Source organism: Mus pahari, chromosome 14 (genome assembly GCF_900095145.1).
Source record: "Mus pahari chromosome 14, PAHARI_EIJ_v1.1, whole genome shotgun sequence".
Classification (NCBI taxonomy): domain Eukaryota; kingdom Metazoa; phylum Chordata; class Mammalia; order Rodentia; family Muridae; genus Mus; species Mus pahari.
Window position 1 is genome coordinate 19953336 of NC_034603.1, and position 16782 is coordinate 19970117.

Sequence of the window (16782 nt, forward strand, 5' to 3'; positions counted from 1 at the left end):
ATGAAACCCAGCCTCAGAGGGGATCCACTTACATGATGTCACGGATCTATACCCTATATCCCACGAGTTAAAGGCAGTGCTAGGAACTGAACCTAGGGCTTTGTGCATGCATCCTGCCCACAGAGCTATGGTGCCCAGCCCAGTGCAGCTTCATTATCTGTATGTTACCTGAGGTTCACCACAATCCAGAGATAGTAAAGGGAACATTCTAGAAATGAACAACTCACTTCACGTTGTCACTACAGTATTTGTCATCTCAAGAAGCCTGGTGGTAGCCAGGGCGTGGTGGCGCACGCCTTTAATCCCAGCACTCGGGAGGCAGAGGCAGGCGGATTTCTGAATTTGAGGCCAGCCTGGTCTACAGAGTAAGATCCAGAACAGCCAGAGCTACATAGAGAAACCCTGTCTCAAAAAAAAAAAAAAAAAAAAAGAAGTCTGGTGGCTGTGTATAGTGAGTTTGGGGTTTTAATTTACAAAAGATGTGTATGTGTATCCAAGTGTGCACATGTGGAGGTGAGTACACAACTGCACTGAGGATTAGGGGCACAAAGAGTCCGCCATAAGTTTTGGGGGGGTGGGGACTGACCTCAGATGACCTCCCCAACACCTCTCAAACTTGCTAGTTACTAGAAGAACCTTGGGCGTCTGCTCCTCCCAAGTGCTGGGATCTTATGCCACACGTATTTCCATTGGTTCTTTGGGTTTCCACCGAGAGGTTGGGTGGGTAGAATACCTTAGCCGTATGAGGTACTAGCGCCTAGAGGAAGGAATGAATGGTGCCCCTCGCTCAGAGACATCCTCTCCACCCCCGACCTTTGATGTGGTGCTTTACTGTTTTTATGGTTAGTTACCTTCTCCTCCCTGACCTTGAATGTCAGGGGTGAACCCCGAAGATCACGGCACTCCCTCCCTCCGAGGTGTAGCCAGTGGTGTGCGCTGAAGGTCTGCAAGCGCCACTGGAACTCGGGCCTCTTGCTGAGCATGCTGTTGCAGGCATGCGATGGGACCTCCAGGTCTCTTACCCACCTAATGCAACAGAACTTCAGGGCAGCCAGCACAGAAAACATTGCTTTATTAACCGAATTTGCCAACACATGAGGGGTGCTGTGGGCTCCTTAGACACAGACCCTGGTGGGGGCCGGCAATCCGGATGCCCCAGTGAGTGAGCAGGACAGGGCGGGGCCAGAAACTATGCTGCAGCAGCAACAGCAACACAATCATGCAGGGCACAGTGGGCGCTGGCCACACGGGGGTGACCGGACATTCTATTGCTCGTTAAGGGTCGCGAACAAGGACAATGTACAAAAAGGAGAAATAGGTCTTTGCGGTAATGAAAAATACATTTTTCTCTACAAAGAAATCTTCTCTAATACAAGAAAATAAATATTGCAACATAAGCCAAAAATAATTTAAAATTGCTCTTTTCAATATATTTTTCAATATTTCTCTTGTATATTAACAAATGGCACATCACTTTCTTTGAAACAAAGACAGAAGGTGTCTCCTCCTGTGACATTCATATCACCCTCCCCACCGCCACCCCCAAATGATTTGGATGGAGCACAAGTGTGCATCCTTGGGAGAAGGCAGCAGGAAGCGGCTTAAAGAACGACCAAAGGTCCCCGACTCCAACACTTCTGGCTCTTCGGCCAATGTGGCCAGCTGGGCCAAGGGCACGGGAGAGTGGCCTCAAGGACCTTACTACAGAGATCACATATTGTTATGCAGAGCTTCAGGTATGGGCACAGGGTGACCTTACATGACGACGGTGAGGAAACCTCAAGCCTAACCTGCTGCCAATATTCCTGTAGAATCAGGCAGTTGCGTCTCTAGAAACTCCAGCAAGTCCCGTAGGGTATCCATGCATTGCACGTATGTCTGCACAGCACTCTGCCGCACGCACACACGCACACACGCAGTCTGACACCTATGCCCGGGAACCTGGGTGGCTGGCTTCTCCAACAAACCTGAGGCCCTGACTCATTCTCTTGCCTTTCACAAAATCAGAGCCCATTTAATAAAGTAAACGAGCATTCTACCTTTCTTTACTTGTTTCAAAATACACTTATGATACAGAAAAATACTTTCCTTGCACATTAGCCTGTATCCTGTGATGAGGAAATGAGGTGGAAGGGGTAAGTTAGCCAGAACGAGTCACAGAGTCCTTTCTCCCTCACTAGGGAGGGGTTGTGGGTGAGGGCAAGAGTGGGCATTGCCTCAGGCCTGGGAAAGGTGCCTTGGTCATACATAGTGTGGCAAAGCCATCTACACCCCAGACAGTGTGGCCTGGGAGGAATTAGGGAGAGGTTATGGGACATCCGCATCCTCCCCGCAGCCTGATGGACATCTTAGGAGTGGAGACAGCTGCTGGATGAGGACGTTGTGGGGCTCGGCCTTCTGAAGGGGTCTGCTAACCAGCTGGCCGTTATCACAGACAACAACTGGGCTTCTGTGGCACACAGAGCCTGGTGGGACGGAGTGGTCAGGGACAGTCCCTTCCTCCCTCTGCAGCATTTGATTGTTCTTTAAGCCCCCATGCCCTTCGTGTCCCACAGGTCAGACCACCAAGCAGTTCAGCAGATGAGATTGCGACCCGAAGTGACTCAAAGCACAGGGGAAAGGAAGGTCTGTTCAGAGGCAGTAAACAAGAGACGGGGTGGGGATGCCGATGCCGACACTGAGCTGTCACTACTACCGAGACGGGCAGGCAGACTAAGTCTATGTGGTAGCCGATGCCATCCGGATGCCCAGGATCCTTGGAGCCCACCCCACGCCCTCGGAGTCCATGTGGATAAGACACATGTGTCTAATCCTCAAACTGAAGTCATTAATCTTTGTTTCTGATTTTGCTCAAACTCACTGTCGTACCTTGATAGTTTTGGAGTCGAGGTGGGTGAAGGTCCCGTGTGTTTGCTCTTTGCGTATCTAAGTGGTGGCAATGGGGGGAACCACGCTGGATTCACAGTCAGGATTCTCCCCCCCCTCAAAAGGGGGAGGGAGTCCTCAAAGTTTAGGACCACACTCACAGCCGGCTCAGCCCAGGGACCGTAAACCAACAGCAGCAGCAGTGGCGGCGGCAACAGCAACAGCGGCGCAGCCTCCTCCAAGGCCTTGGGCCCTTCTCTGTAAGTGTGTGCAATAACCGAGTCTCCGAACTTTGTTGCTAACCAATTCCTTTGAAAAGGAAGTTCAAGTCGACAGTTGTCAGGTCCGGGCTGTGCTGTGTATTATGGTCAAAAGATTCTTTGGCATTCTCAGAATGATTCGACTGGTTCACTGGACTTTTGCAAGGTTCTGGTTGGAGAAGTTCTGGCTTTACCAGTGGCGGAAGTGACCCAAGAGTAATTCATAAAAGAAAAAAAAAAATGTTTTCACGGAATTCCTTTGTTCCCTGAGCTATCTATCACCCTGGGGCCACTCCATCAAATCTTCAGTACACTACCTGGGGGCTTGGAGCAGGGAGGATTTGGAGAGAAGTAGGAAAGGGGGGGGTACAGTAGGGAGGGAAAGGGAAAGGGGGTTAAGGCGCTAAGGGACGGAGGAGTCCAGGAAGATCCAGCAACAATTTAACCAGCCCCAGCAGGCCAGCACCGGCCTGCCCTGGGCCCCGGGATCCCACTAAACTTGTTGGAAGAATGTTTCCACAAGGAAACCAATGAGGAAGCTCATCTCTTAGCAGGACTAGGAAACATCAAAAGGCAAACGGTCTGGTCTGACCAGCTCCATATGGAGACCGTGGCCGAGACTGGCCCCAAAGGAAGAAAGGAAGTTAAAGCCCCAGAGTGATCCTCTGCAGTGGGCTGATCTGAGCCCCAAGTCCCGGGCCGGGCACTGGCCCTCCCTTGGAGCCCTCCACCTGTACAGGGGGAGGACTGTTTGGGGAGTCCCCTGAGTAAAGAACACAGCTCAGGAAGGATCCGGGGAACCTGTTCCCAGAGCTGCTTGGGCTGGGCACTGGCAGGGACAGAGCAGCAAGGGAGGAGGGGTTGTGGGTGGGCAGGTGGGCGGGCCTCAGATGGTGTGGGCTACTCAGGAGCCAGTGGGCCCCCTGCACCCCCTCAGTGCTTTCTCATAGAAACTCGTTGTGCTTGTGACAGTGAATAGACTGGCTGGGTATCACTTGTTATACTTCCTTAGGGATCAGTGGAGTGCAGCAGGACACCTCCCCCACACCCACCCAAAATGGACCCCAGTGCAATCTGGGGGCGGGGGGGGGACAAGGCGGGGCAGGCCCTTCAGATGGCCCATCTGCCATGAAATAATGCCCAAACGACAGTCTGTGTCACCCAATGGCAGTGGGCAGGAGCCCTGAGCTCTCTCCCTCACCTTGTCTACATCAAGCCAGAAGCCCGGCGATGTGGCATGGGCTGGGACAGGGTGGCACATAGAACCTGGTATAGTCCCTGTGGCTGGGGCCACGGGAGGAATCCTAATGTCCTAGGCCGGCACAGAGGAAAGACAACGGACTGGAATTCAGAACTCTCTCTCTATTAAAAATAAAACCACGACAGAGTGGTGGGTCTGAGACACTCAGCAGTTGGAAATGGCAGTTGTGATTGGGCTGACGCCTTGTAGGGGGGACCGGGGCGAGGCCTGGGTGAGTTAGGAGGCCAGCACACCCATGCGAACTACCTCCTCTGCCGCTGCCTCCCTGGAAGCCCGTTGTACCCCACTGTCCTCTGCCTCTACCTCGGAATCGCTCATCTCCTCATCAGAGAAGTAGCCGTCAGCCTCGGTGTCGAAATGCAGGCTGACCTTTGGCCTCTCGGCCACAGCAGACGGCAGTCCCGTCCCAGCATCGGATCTAGCACCCGGAGATTTCCGACTGACCTTCATCTCTCGGGGTGGCCGGAGCCTGCCCAAGGGTTTGGGGCTCACTGTAGGGCCAGGCACTTGGACATTCAAGTCGGAAGCCATGGGGTCTGTCTCGTCCAGGATTTCAGAGGACAGTGGTGGAGGGCTTTCCGGTGCTGCTGGGACTGGACCGTCCCCGGCTGCAGGGCTGGACAGCAAATGAGAAGATGTCCTCCGTGGTGGCTTCCTCGTGGGTGGTCCTTGCATCCCCTTGCCATCCTGGGCCCAGGCCTTCTTGGGTTGCTTGTCTGGAGTGGTCCGTGCACTGGGCCCATCCTGTAGTGGGGATGGTTTCTTCTTGGCAGGCAGGCGAGTGCGGCCTCGGGCCTTCCTGGCAGGGTCACCGGGTCGTAGCGAGGGATCCCTCATGAAGCTGAGCAGTGTCTCCTCATCTTGCAGCAACTCCTCTGACAGCAGACCTGGAGCAGGATCCTCCCGGTGCCCACTGTTCAAAGACCACTCACTCATGGCCATGTCCTCTGCTGTGATCTGAACCGACTGTGCCAACCAGCTGTTGAAGAAAGTGCCGTCGATGGGGAACGAGGTTGACAGACCTGATGAATGGGAGACAGGAGGCAGGTGAGATGCCACAGGTGTGTGAACTCAAGACAAGCGACCCACCCAGGCAAGCCACCCTGTTCTGTCCACGCATCCCACCAGTGCCACCCAAGAGCAGAGGTCAGCGCCTGCTCACCAGGTTGACTGACCTCAGGAACAGCTTTTTAAATTGTGGAGTGGAAAGGAGGAAGTGGTGAGTTAGTTCCTTGTTCAAACAGTAAGCATTTCAGTGGCAAGAGCAGACCGGCCAGCAGGGGGCGCTGCATCTTTACAACCCCAGCAGCTTGCAGGAAACACCTGAGAGCTCCCTGACACAGGGTGGCCAGGACCTTCAGTTTGGGGCCGGGTTTTACTGAGATAAATTGTGGCAGTAACTAGGGAACCTGATGTCACTCTTCTTGGTCTCTGGGTGGCTCAAGAAAGGCCAGCTGGGGTGTGTGGCTGGGTTGAGGGGGCAAGGCCTTGTGAGCAGCGCGGTCCTGCTCTTTCAGCATAGGGGTGATTTCCAGGGACCTCTGGGAGGATCCAGCACCCTGGCAAGGGCAGCTCCAGAGCTGGTAGAGCTCTATTCAGCCGGAGTATCTTGGGATCTCTTTTGCGTGAGGCTGAGCCGCTGGGCACCCTGGAGGAGGAAGGACCTAAGCGGCCCATTTCTGCTTCATGTTGCTCGGCCCGCTCCGGGGTGAAGGCCCCTCACTTACCCAGCTGCCCCAGCACAGACTCCGGCCCAGCCTTCACTTTCTCTTTCTTCTCAGGGCTGCTGCCCTTGGGACCCTCTCGGCCTTTCCTTTTTGAGTCATTCTTCTTGCCCTTTGACCTCCTCCCAGAAGGCTCTGTGTTAGAGAAAGAGTTAAACCTGAGTGGCTGCCCATGGGTCGGCGTCTATCAGCTGGGTCTGCTCATCGTGGTACCAAGGTCAGAGTGTGTGGCAGAAACCGGGGCAGCGGAGGTAGGACACAAGGGAACTGCCCACAGCTCTATAAAGGGTAGAGGCAGGCATAAGAAGTCCTTGTGGATCCCAGCACTCGGGAGGCAGAGGCAGGCGGATTTCTGAGTTCGAGGCCAGCCTGGTCTACAGAGTGAGTTCCAGGACAGCCAGGGCTACACAGAGAAACCCTGTCTCAAAAAAACCAAAGAAGAAATCCTTGTGGGACCTGGACTTCAAAGTGACCTACAAAGCCCACAGACCCTGGAGAGTTCTACTGAGTGGAAAAGGTGACTGGATGCTATATGGACTGAATGCCAGGGTAAGGAGCCGGACATAGGGCAGAAAAACATCATGGGGACATAAGAGGCTTAGACTCTGGGCCGACACCGCAGCCAGGTTCCTTGCCTCAGCCTCCAGTCCTGTTTCTGCAGCCAAGCACAAGACAGGAGGTGTGGGGTCTGTACCTGGTCCTCTGCCCTTTGGTCTACAAAAGATGAGTCACCCAGCTGCTCAGCAGAGGCAGGGAGGCAGGAAGGCTTCTGGGAACAATGTCAGAAGAAGGCAGAGATGTGTTTGGAGCGCTTCTCAGTCCCCAGAGCCTCTAATGAGACCTCAGTCTCCTTGCCTGTAACTCAGGCCCCACACCTGGTATTACAAGGCCCCTAGACCTTCCATGTCTCACCCTGGTTACCCTACAGCCTCCTTAAGCATCCTCTCTCCTCCATGTGCATCTACTTTAGGCACCGATGATGCAATGCTCTCAACAATGGTTCCTACTCATGAGAAGGAGCTTGCAGGGTCCTCAGGCTCTAGGTTGGGGTGCAGACCCTCTGGTGTGTAGGATACCACGACAGAAGGCGCTATTCCTGCCCGCTGCCTTCAGCCTCCTTGAACACCGGCACTTGTGTGTGGTCTCCAAGTACAGTAGAGTTCCCCTCATTGCCTCCATCCCTTGTGCCACGACTGACTGCACATCCTGGGACCCCACTTTCCTCTCTTCTGGACTTGGGTAGGCTTTATGACTGTCAGTTCCATGGGGCCGTGACCTACGCTGACCTCTGTCATTAGCAACAGTAATTTTCTTTTCTCTTTTTGTCCCCTTCGATTATGCTGGGTTTGACTCCCAGCACCTGCATGGTGGCAGGTGACCATCTGTAACTCCAGTCCCAGGGGATCTGACACCGTCATAGGCAGACACCAGGGACACATGTAGTGCATGTACAAATATGCAGACAACACCCATGTAAAATAACTATGTGTAAGAAAGTGATTTTTTTTTTTTGGTTTTTCGAGACAGGGTTTCTCTGTGTAGTCTTGGCTGCCCTGGAACTTACTCTGTAGACCAGGCTGGCCTCGAACTCAGAAATCCGCCTGCCTCTGCCTCCTGAGTGCTGGGATTAAAGGCGTGTGCCACCACGCCCGGCAAGAAAGTGATTCTTACATAGTCCAGGATGGTCTCAAACTTTCTAAGTAGCGGTGCATAACCTGGAAATCTTGATCCTCCTGCCTCTACCTCCCAAGGGTTAGAATTAGATGTGGGCTTATACATCTGGTTTTAGCCAGTGCTGGGGATCAAACCCAGGGAGGCTTTGTGCTGGCTAGGCAATCAATCGCCCTATCAAGTAAGCTACATCCCCAGTCCCTCAGAGGCCACAAGAGGGCGCTGGATGCCCTGGAACTGGAGGTACAGACAGTTGTGAGCTACCACGTGGGTGCCAGTAATTGAAGCCACAGCCATGGAAGGAGCAGCCAGTACCCATAATCCCTGAGCCTCGAGATGCCCTCCTCTTCAGGTATGTACCGCTATACTTGGCTTTGATGAATGCTGGTGACCCCAAAGGGTAGGTGGAGCAACTCAGCTATGGGCAGAAAAGGGGGCAACCATTCCTTCTGAAGATGAGCAGCAGCTTCCCTCCCCTCACGTCCCAGAATGACCCACGAGCTGAGTCGGTAGAGAGGCAGGCATCTCTCCAAAGCTCTCTTCTACCTAGCTGTCTCTGTTGTGCATGTTCAACGTCTGAGTGTAAATAATGTCCCTGTGAGGGTGTGTGCGTGTTAAGCTTATCTTCCTTAACATGTCCAGACTCCATAACTATCCAATTGAGCCAATGTCAACAGCTTTACTCCTGGTTTATCAATCTGCTAAATGCATGTTATACCTAAAGAATAGAAGACACATCTGATCAGAGCCTGAATTTTATCACATGACACCACAGAGAGGGCGACACAGCCTCATCTCCACACAGCTGCCTTCCTGAAGATCGAACCCTACGCAAACCAGGGTTCAGGGGAGCTGGCCAGCTCTGACCTGTCTTGAGCCCAGCAGAGCCAGGAAGATTGTGTCTGCACCTGTCCTTGTGCAAGCTAAGCCACTGTTGACGGAACGGGGCTATCCCAGGGCACCAGTGATGCCCCCGAGGGTAGAGGCTTGAAAGCCACAGTCCAAACTCTGGTTCCTTGCCTATCAGCACAACCAGGGCCTTCACTGGTTCCCATATGGACCTATAATGTTGGTAAGAAGGAACTTGACTGAAGGGTTCTGGTCCCATAGACACATCTTCCCAGCAGGGGGCGCTGTGCCTACCTCTGCAAAGATCTTGCTCAATAAGTTTCATCTGTAGATGGAATATCTGCTCCTGAAGCTTACAGATGGTGTGCTTCGTTCTCTCCCGCCTGGTCACCATGTAGCACAGGTTCCTTACCTGAGGAGACACAGGAGCGATTACTCACCTCACCTACTGCCGGCCATCTCAAGGGGCCTCGCCGCTGGAAAAAGCAGTGTTTTGAACACCAGCTACTGCCTCCCCTCTGCCTAAGACAATTGAGAATTCACTCTGGAACCCTGAGCATGCAGGGAGTATCTGGTCTCGAACTGGCAACCCTCTCTTCCTGCCTAACCCCCCCCCCCCCGCCTTTCCCAGCAGAGCAACTCTGCAGATACAACCATCACGGCAAAACCCAGCGCCTGCCCCAAGGCGCCAGCATCACTGTACTTTCAAATGAGCACCATCTGGCAGAATAGCTTTCCCAAGACTACCCGGCTATCCCGGGACCTGAGTCAGAGCCCTGCCACCTGGGCCAATGCTCCAAACCCACAGCAATCCTGACGCCCGACTTTATAAAGGACAGCAGCCCCCGACTCCCTCGGGCCAGCTGGTTAAGAGTTCCTACAGTAGGCTTTGAAGTCATCTGGCCCAGAGGATGGGCACACATTCTTCAGGTTGGCTGGCAGGATATGAGTGGGACCTGTCACTGCCTGTTCAGGGTGACTCCATCCCATAAGGACTGCTCTCTCACACACTTCCAGGCTTCAGCCCTGGAGACACTCCCTTGTTCTGGTCTGGTATCACCTTTGGGCTCATGTGGAGTTTTCCAGAAACAGGGACAGTTACTGACCACAACTGCTCAACCTGGATCCTAGTCCCGCTCAGGGACTTCCTTTACACAGTCACCAGGTGGTCTTCAGTTCTTACTTAGGTCCTTCTGTCTTTACGTTGCCTGAGTTGCCTTTAATTAAGAATCTCTCCTTCCTAAGACCCCATTGTTCCTAGCTCTAAGTCTGAGCAGATCTTTATCAGGCGTGACCTTCCTTTCCTTTCTGAGACTACTGGAGAAGGAGACTCTAGGAGGTCCAGTGCAGCGGACAGCATCACAGGAGGGATTCAATATGGACTCTGCAACGACATCCCGTGTGATATGGACTCTGCTGCGACATCCCGTGTGTGTGTGTGTGTGTGTGTGTGTGTGTGTGTGTGTGTGTGTGTATTCCTCACCTGCACTGTCAACACCAGGCCATCATGGTTCACTCATTACTGACCCCAGCTTTATCAATACCCATGTCCAGCCTCTTCCTCAAGGAACAGCCCTGGGTTTGAACCACTGGTAGCAGCCTGTGAACCTCTTACCATGACCCATTTTCCAGTCAACCTCCTCTCCGCGCCCCTCTCCTCCTGCACTTTAGCCGACTCTGTGCCTTCCTACATTCTGGCATAAATTTGTAGAGGAGCCAGCATCTCTTTCTTTCTATTGCCTGCCACCCAGCAAGGCAGGAAGAACTCCCAGGACACCCAAGCCCAGTGGGAGGTGGTGACAGTGTAATGCAAACAGAAAGGAGAGGCAAAGCCAGCAGGGTGGGGTGGGGTGGGGGGGTGAGCAGGCCCTGGGGGTGCACCCTCTGGGCAAAGGGGAGGTGTGGAAGACTTATGACTGAAAACTGGACTCATCCCCACGACCTTGCTCTCTTGGCCCACACCCAAGACTGACCAGTACATTTACAACAGTCTCTCCTGGTGGCAGACACCAGCTCTCTTCACAGCCTGGTTCCACCCCTCCCCATCCCCCATCCTTTCACAAGGACAGTAAAACAATCCCACAGCCATGCTCTTGAAATGCAAATCAGGCCACTTCCTGGCGAACTTACACCTTCCAGGGCGTCTATGGCCTCTACTTGGGTGGAATTCCTCAAGATTTCCTGCTGGGAACCTCAGAATGGGACAGAAGGTCTCAGAAGATAAAATTAGCTAAGATGAAGTCATCGCAGGCTGGGGTGGGCCCTTGCTTGATTACAACTGAATGAAGACAAAGGCCTGGAGAATGGAGTGCTGACCTACGTGGTGGATAGAGTGACTGTGTCACCAGCCAAGTGTTGTTCAGGATTTTGGCCAGGGACCCCAAGGCAAACAGTGAGATCAGAAAAGGAAAGGGTCTGCCTCCCACGATTCCTCTCCATCCTCGGAGGGCAGCAGGGGCGAGGCTACCACATGCCCATCTCTGGGCATCTCCGATGACCAAGAGCTCCGGCCACCCTCTTGGCTCTCACACAAGGTCCATTCAGTCACTGAAATAACCCTTCCAGCAAGAACCACAACCATGTCCTGCAAGGCCTAACAGTCAGCGGTTGCTAGGGGACATGAGCTGGCATCTGCAGGCTGACGTCCACTACTGCAATCTTTCTGTCAGCCGTGAATAACTCTGGACGCTGTGGTGGCCATGCCCATCCACGCTGCCTGCCAAGGTCCGGGCCTGCGGCTGAAATTTGTAGGAGAGCGTATCTTTTGGGTTGGCTATAAAATCGATTTCATGCTGGTGGCAATCCTGTTCCTGACCCATCAGAGAAGATGCCCATGCTGGAGCTTTGCAGCTCGGTGGAGCCCACTCTCGGAATGTAAGGCTTCACCTCTCTTCTACAGGCTGAACTGCTTATGGGGCCAATAGTAATAAAAAAATCAACCTGCAGCACTTGGGAGGAAAGTACTTGGGTGAGGCTAGCCTGGGCTACCGGGTGAGAAGGAGCCTCAAACAACACAACTAACAGTGGAGGCCACTGTCCTTGTATGACCCCCTAACGCTGACCCCAAGGTCAGTTGGATCCTTACTTCCAGTTCAAGGAAAAGGAAACAGGAAGTCACCGGTTGGGGGAAAGGGCCCAGAATCAGTACAGGGCCAGACCACCCAAGGCCTCTAACTCCAGCCCTGCCCTGTCCCTTAACTGCAGGAGCAGGACCAAGCTGACCTGGTGCCCTGGGCCATGCTTAGAGACTGGGCCTGCTGGCCAGGGCACTGCCACTATGGGGCCTTGCAGAGAACCCCTGCCCCACCCCCATAGAGCACTTGGACCTTTTCATTGGTCAAAGTCACCAACATGCAGCCCCCAGAGGGACTGAGGCTGGACACCTGGAGTTGGGTCTTATTGCTATCTTTGAGAGCTGTCTTCTTCAGTCTTCTAGAACGCCCCCTTCCCCCAGCACACACATGTCTCTGTCCCTCAGTTCCACATATACCATCAGGGAGCAAGCCACAGTTCTGTCCTGTCTCCTAGAGCAAAGATGGAAGTGTGTGTGGGTCGGTCACCCAGGCCAGGCCTGGAATGCCTCTGTGGGGTAATGCCAAGTGTGTGACATCTGTCTCGATCCCTGTTCTCTGCCTGGCAGGCCATGGGAGTCTCACCCACTACCCACCCCCGCCCACCCAGTTCTGGCCAGCACAAGCATGCCTGGTAACTAAACAACCCTCCCTCCGCCCCACTGCCACCAGGGTTTCCTCTGTCTGAAACTCCCAAGAGATTTCACAGAGTTCCAAGTAGGCTCTCCCACCATTTTCTAGATGCTCAGATGGGTGTCACCTGTCCTTGGAGGGGTCTATGGCAGCCCCCCCGAGTCTTTGGAGCCTACGCAGGCAGCTTGCTGCCCTGGCTGCCCCCGGGCAGGGCACATGGAGTAAGAAGTAAGGCCCCTGACCCACCAGGGGCTGCTTACCCTCTCTAGGTCCTGCCGCAGGTGGGTGAAAAGCTTCAGGCGTCGATAGAGGACATCCTGCTCCTGTTGGGCCAGGTTGTCCACCTCGTCAGTCTTGGGCGTCAACAGCGGCTGGTTGGCATTAGCTCTCCTCTTCAGCTTCCAGTACTGGTAGATGAAGTCCACCAGTGCCTCAGCCAGGTCTAACCGTTCGGCCACCTCAGCTGGCTCCACCAGCTCATAGAAGTTTTCTTCCAGCTGCTGCAGCCGCTGCTTGCGTAGGGTCACCTTTTCCAGATCCTCAACGGCCTGGCTGGGCTCCACAGGCTCAGAAGTAGGCTCACTTCGAGGGCCCCCGTCACTGTGCTCCTGACAAAGTGACTTGAACTTGACCTCGTCATTGTCGGCTAATATAGTCCGCATTTCCAGGCCTCGGTCAAAGGCGCACGTAACATGGAATGCTGTGATGCAGGAAGGCATGGAACACTGGAGAGAGAGGAAGGGCAACGTCAGGCATTAAAGGAGCGCCGGGGGTGGGGGGTAGGTGGGTGGGTGGGTGGAACACACACAATGCTGGGGAGACACTACATAAAATGGCACAGGCTCCCACATCACACAGTGTTAAAGAGCCATGGGGCACCTGGGAAGGTGACAGAGCAAATCCCTGACAAACTGAAGGAGCCAAGAATCACAAGGTAATGATGGGGACAAGATGCGTTGTCCTGTGGGCAAATGACTTTGGGATTAGAGAAAGATGTGGGGGGGGGGGCTGAGGGGAGCAGGCCAACTGTGCTCTTGGGGAGATGAGAGGGACAAAGGAGGGCTTCCGCTCCCACAGCCAAGACCAGAAGCACCGGCAAACCCTGCTGTATGAGAAAAGCAAGCCCTTAGCTCCCTTCACATCTGAATCAGAACCGTGGGCGCTTATAGGTTCGTGTGGTTTGAATGCCTCAGGTGATCCCGACAATCACCAAGATGGGAGCCGCCATCACAGGTAGACCAGTAAGCCCCTGTATTGGGTCAGGAAGGCCCATCTGCTGAGCTGGAGAGTTCAGATTTCATTCCTCTCCCGCGTTGGGGTTACAGTCTAAGAGGTCAATGAATCACCAAGCCCAGAGACACTTGCTCTCTCGGGGAAAGCCAAGTTCTTAGTATTCCATGGGTGGGGTCTGTTCCACTCCTTGGAAGCCTGGGGACATATGAATGTACCTTCCTGGTGGTTGAAGCTCCCACATGAACCTTTGTCCTGAGCCTCTCGGGCCCATCAGTGATGCAGCCACAGGGGCTCCGTGGCGGTAACTACTGGTATTTTAGGTACCTCAGCGCATCTGTCTGGTAACAGCAGAAGGAATCAGGTCACATACCTGGATGCAGGTACCTGTGCACTCCTTGCAGAGGCTACAGGACAGGGCCCAGCGGCTGGCCGGAATATGTGAGATCTTGGTAATGGGCTCCATCTTCTCTGGACAGCCAATGCTGACCTGGGGAGAATACAGAGAGCTGCATCAGTCCCCACGTGGGATCCTGTCAGTCATAGCCAGATAGTGAGCAGACAGAGCTGTGGATTCAACTCACAAGTCCCAGGTCCTCCTTGTCTCCACACATGCAGAGCTGAAGGTCTGAGTCCCCGATCCTGGCCTAATCAAGTACCTGCTCACTTGGAACCTGCCCCAGAGTGCGCATATATAAGAATGTAGCTGGCTAGCCGGGCGTGGTGGCGCACGCCTTTAATCCTAGCACTTGGGAGGCAGAGGCAGGCGGATTTTTGAGTTCGAGGCCAGCCTGGTCTACAAAGTGAGTTCCAGGACAGCCAGGACTATACAGAGAAACCCTGTCTCAAAAAAAAAAAAACCAAACAAAAAACAAACAAACAAAAAGAATGTAGCTGGCTAAGAGAAGCGTGCACCTGGGACTGCAGACTTTGAGACACGGAGGTGCATGTGTGCATGTGTGTGTTCATGTATGCCACGGCGCAGGTGTAGAGTTTAGAGGACAACTTGCAGGCGTAAGTCCTCCCTTTCCACTATGTAGGTCCTGGGGAATCGAACTCAGGTTTTCAACCTTGGCAGCAAGCACCTTTAACCTGCTGAGCCACCTTGCTGGCCCCCAAGTGGAGGGTCCTAAATAGGTCATTCTCCCCACAGTAACCAGGAGAAAGGGCACCGAGAGGCAGTCCTGGCCTTCAAGATGAAGATCTGACACAAATAACCACTACCCCAGAAACGGCAAGGTAGACCCCAGGAGGGCAGAGAACAAGGAAGGGTAGAGTCACATGCTGGGTCACATGCTGGCAGGGTCTCCTAGCTTGCCTCTAGGCACGGACAGCACTGGGTAGGCATCTCGATATAGAAGAGCTGACCATAGCCTCAGTGAAGATGGTTACTGTGGACCCAGCCCGCTGTCCATGGCCCTTCCATGTGACCCCAGCCACAGGAGCAGGGCCATTATCCAACATCCTACTGTTACCTTCTAGACTAGAGGATCACCTGCCCTTTTGCTTGGTTTTATGACAGAGTTATCATATAGCCCAGGCTAGCATCAAATTCAGCTGATGATGGTCCTGAACTCCAGATCTTCTACTCGAATCTCCCAAGTGCTGGATTTACAGGGATATGTCACCAAGGCTGGTTTCATTCTGATTTTAACCAAAACTCGGTTTGATGGATTTCATAATCTGAGCCTCCAACCCCACCCCTTTGCTTGACTAAGGTCTAGACCTCAAATTGTCCCTCCTGAATTTCCCAGTGCCTCAGAGTTGGGAACCAGACCTATGACCAGGTCCACAGACAATGTTCCCAGTTGTTCCTAGACTTGTTTGTCATGGTTTCTATATGCTTAGCCCAGGGAGTGGTACTATTAGAAGGTATGGCCCTGTAGGAGTAGGTGTGGCCCTGTAGACCCTTGTCCTAGCTGCCTGGGAGCCAGTATTTTGCTAGCAGCCTTCAGATGAAGATGTAGAACTCTCAGCTCCTCCTGCACCATGCCTGCCTGGATGCTGCCATGTTCCTGCCTTGATGATAATGAACTGAACCTCTGAACCTGTAAACTAGTCCCAGTGAAATGTTGTCCTTGTAAGAGTTGCCTTGGTCATGGTGTCTGTTGACAGCAGTAAAACCCTGAGACACTGTCATCTTCATGGGACCCCAAGAGCTCCTTCTTTTCCTATATTTTGTCACGTAAGTTCTGCCAGGCCCAACCTGAGCTCTTGACACATTCCCTCCCCCACGTTTTACTCCCTGAAATCTACACACCTCAGGAATCCACAGGGCACAGCTGACGTGCACCCACTTGGTCCCACTTCTAGTGGGCTTCAGGGCTCCTCCTCGCTTGGGGCAGAGCAGGCACTTAGGCTGAACTCCCAGGGCACAGGTCCGGCACAGCCAGCTGCCCGTAGGCACCTTGAGGATCCCGTAGCATGCCTGGGAACAGAGTGGGTGGTTATAGGTCAGGGACATTGGCAAATTGGATGTGTCTGCTCAGGGACATGCCAACGGTGGTAATCTCTGTCCCTAGGCTACACACTGGGTGGCACAGAGATTCCCTGAGGGTGTACAATTCTATCCTCTGGGGAAAGTCGGGGCTGCTCTTGGCTGTTAGACCCGAGTTAGCCAGAGGTTTCTAACCAGCATAGGCTTTAGAAAGAAGCCTCAATTACTTCCTAAATTACATACAAACTTGGTTCTAAAGCTCCCAAGTCAAAAGTCCAGACTTTTATCTTTTTATACAGGATTCATTGTGCAAACAGTGATGTCCCCATCTCACCATCCCAGGGATGTAGGAGAGACACAGGGACCCAAGAGCTGCTAGGTAGCTCAAGTTGCTGCTCCTCAGTTTCCCAGGATCTTTCTAGTTCAACTACAGCGGACACATGTGCCTCAAAGTTGGAGGCCAAAGGGAGCCCCCGAATCCAAGTCGGGTCTTCTGGAAACAAGGCCTAGAGATACAGAAGGCTTAGAGCCTCAGGCCCCGAGATCTAGAAAGGGGATCTACGGGCTGGAGAGATGGCTCAGCAGTTAAGAGCATTGGATGCTCTTGCAGAGGACCTAAATTCAGTTCCTAGCACCCATGTGGTGGCTCACAACCACTATTTAATTCTAATACCAGGGGATCCAATGTCCTCTTCTCTCCTCTCTGGGAATCAGACACACACATTTATATCCATGAGGCAAAACACCCATACACATAAGCTAATTTTTTTTTTTTTTTTTT

The 16782-nt window shown here is 53.4% G+C and overlaps 1 protein-coding gene across 9 annotated transcripts in view; it reads right to left on the bottom strand.

Moving 5' to 3' along the window:
• Positions 1–1054: 1054 nt before the first annotated feature.
• Positions 1055–16782, bottom strand: part of Jade2 (jade family PHD finger 2) — a 45732-nt gene continuing 30004 nt past the window's right edge. For all 9 annotated transcript variants that reach the window (XM_029546229.1, XM_029546234.1, XM_021213091.2 and 6 more), the window contains 6 exons: positions 15825–15992; positions 13938–14054; positions 12595–13059; positions 8925–9042; positions 6114–6245; positions 1055–5408 (listed from right to left, as the gene is read on the bottom strand). In XM_029546229.1, coding sequence (XP_029402089.1) covers positions 4603–5408; positions 6114–6245; positions 8925–9042; positions 12595–13059; positions 13938–14054; positions 15825–15992 — 1806 coding nt within the window. In that variant the 3' untranslated portion in view covers positions 1055–4602. The remainder of the gene's footprint in view (positions 5409–6113; positions 6246–8924; positions 9043–12594; positions 13060–13937; positions 14055–15824; positions 15993–16782) is intronic.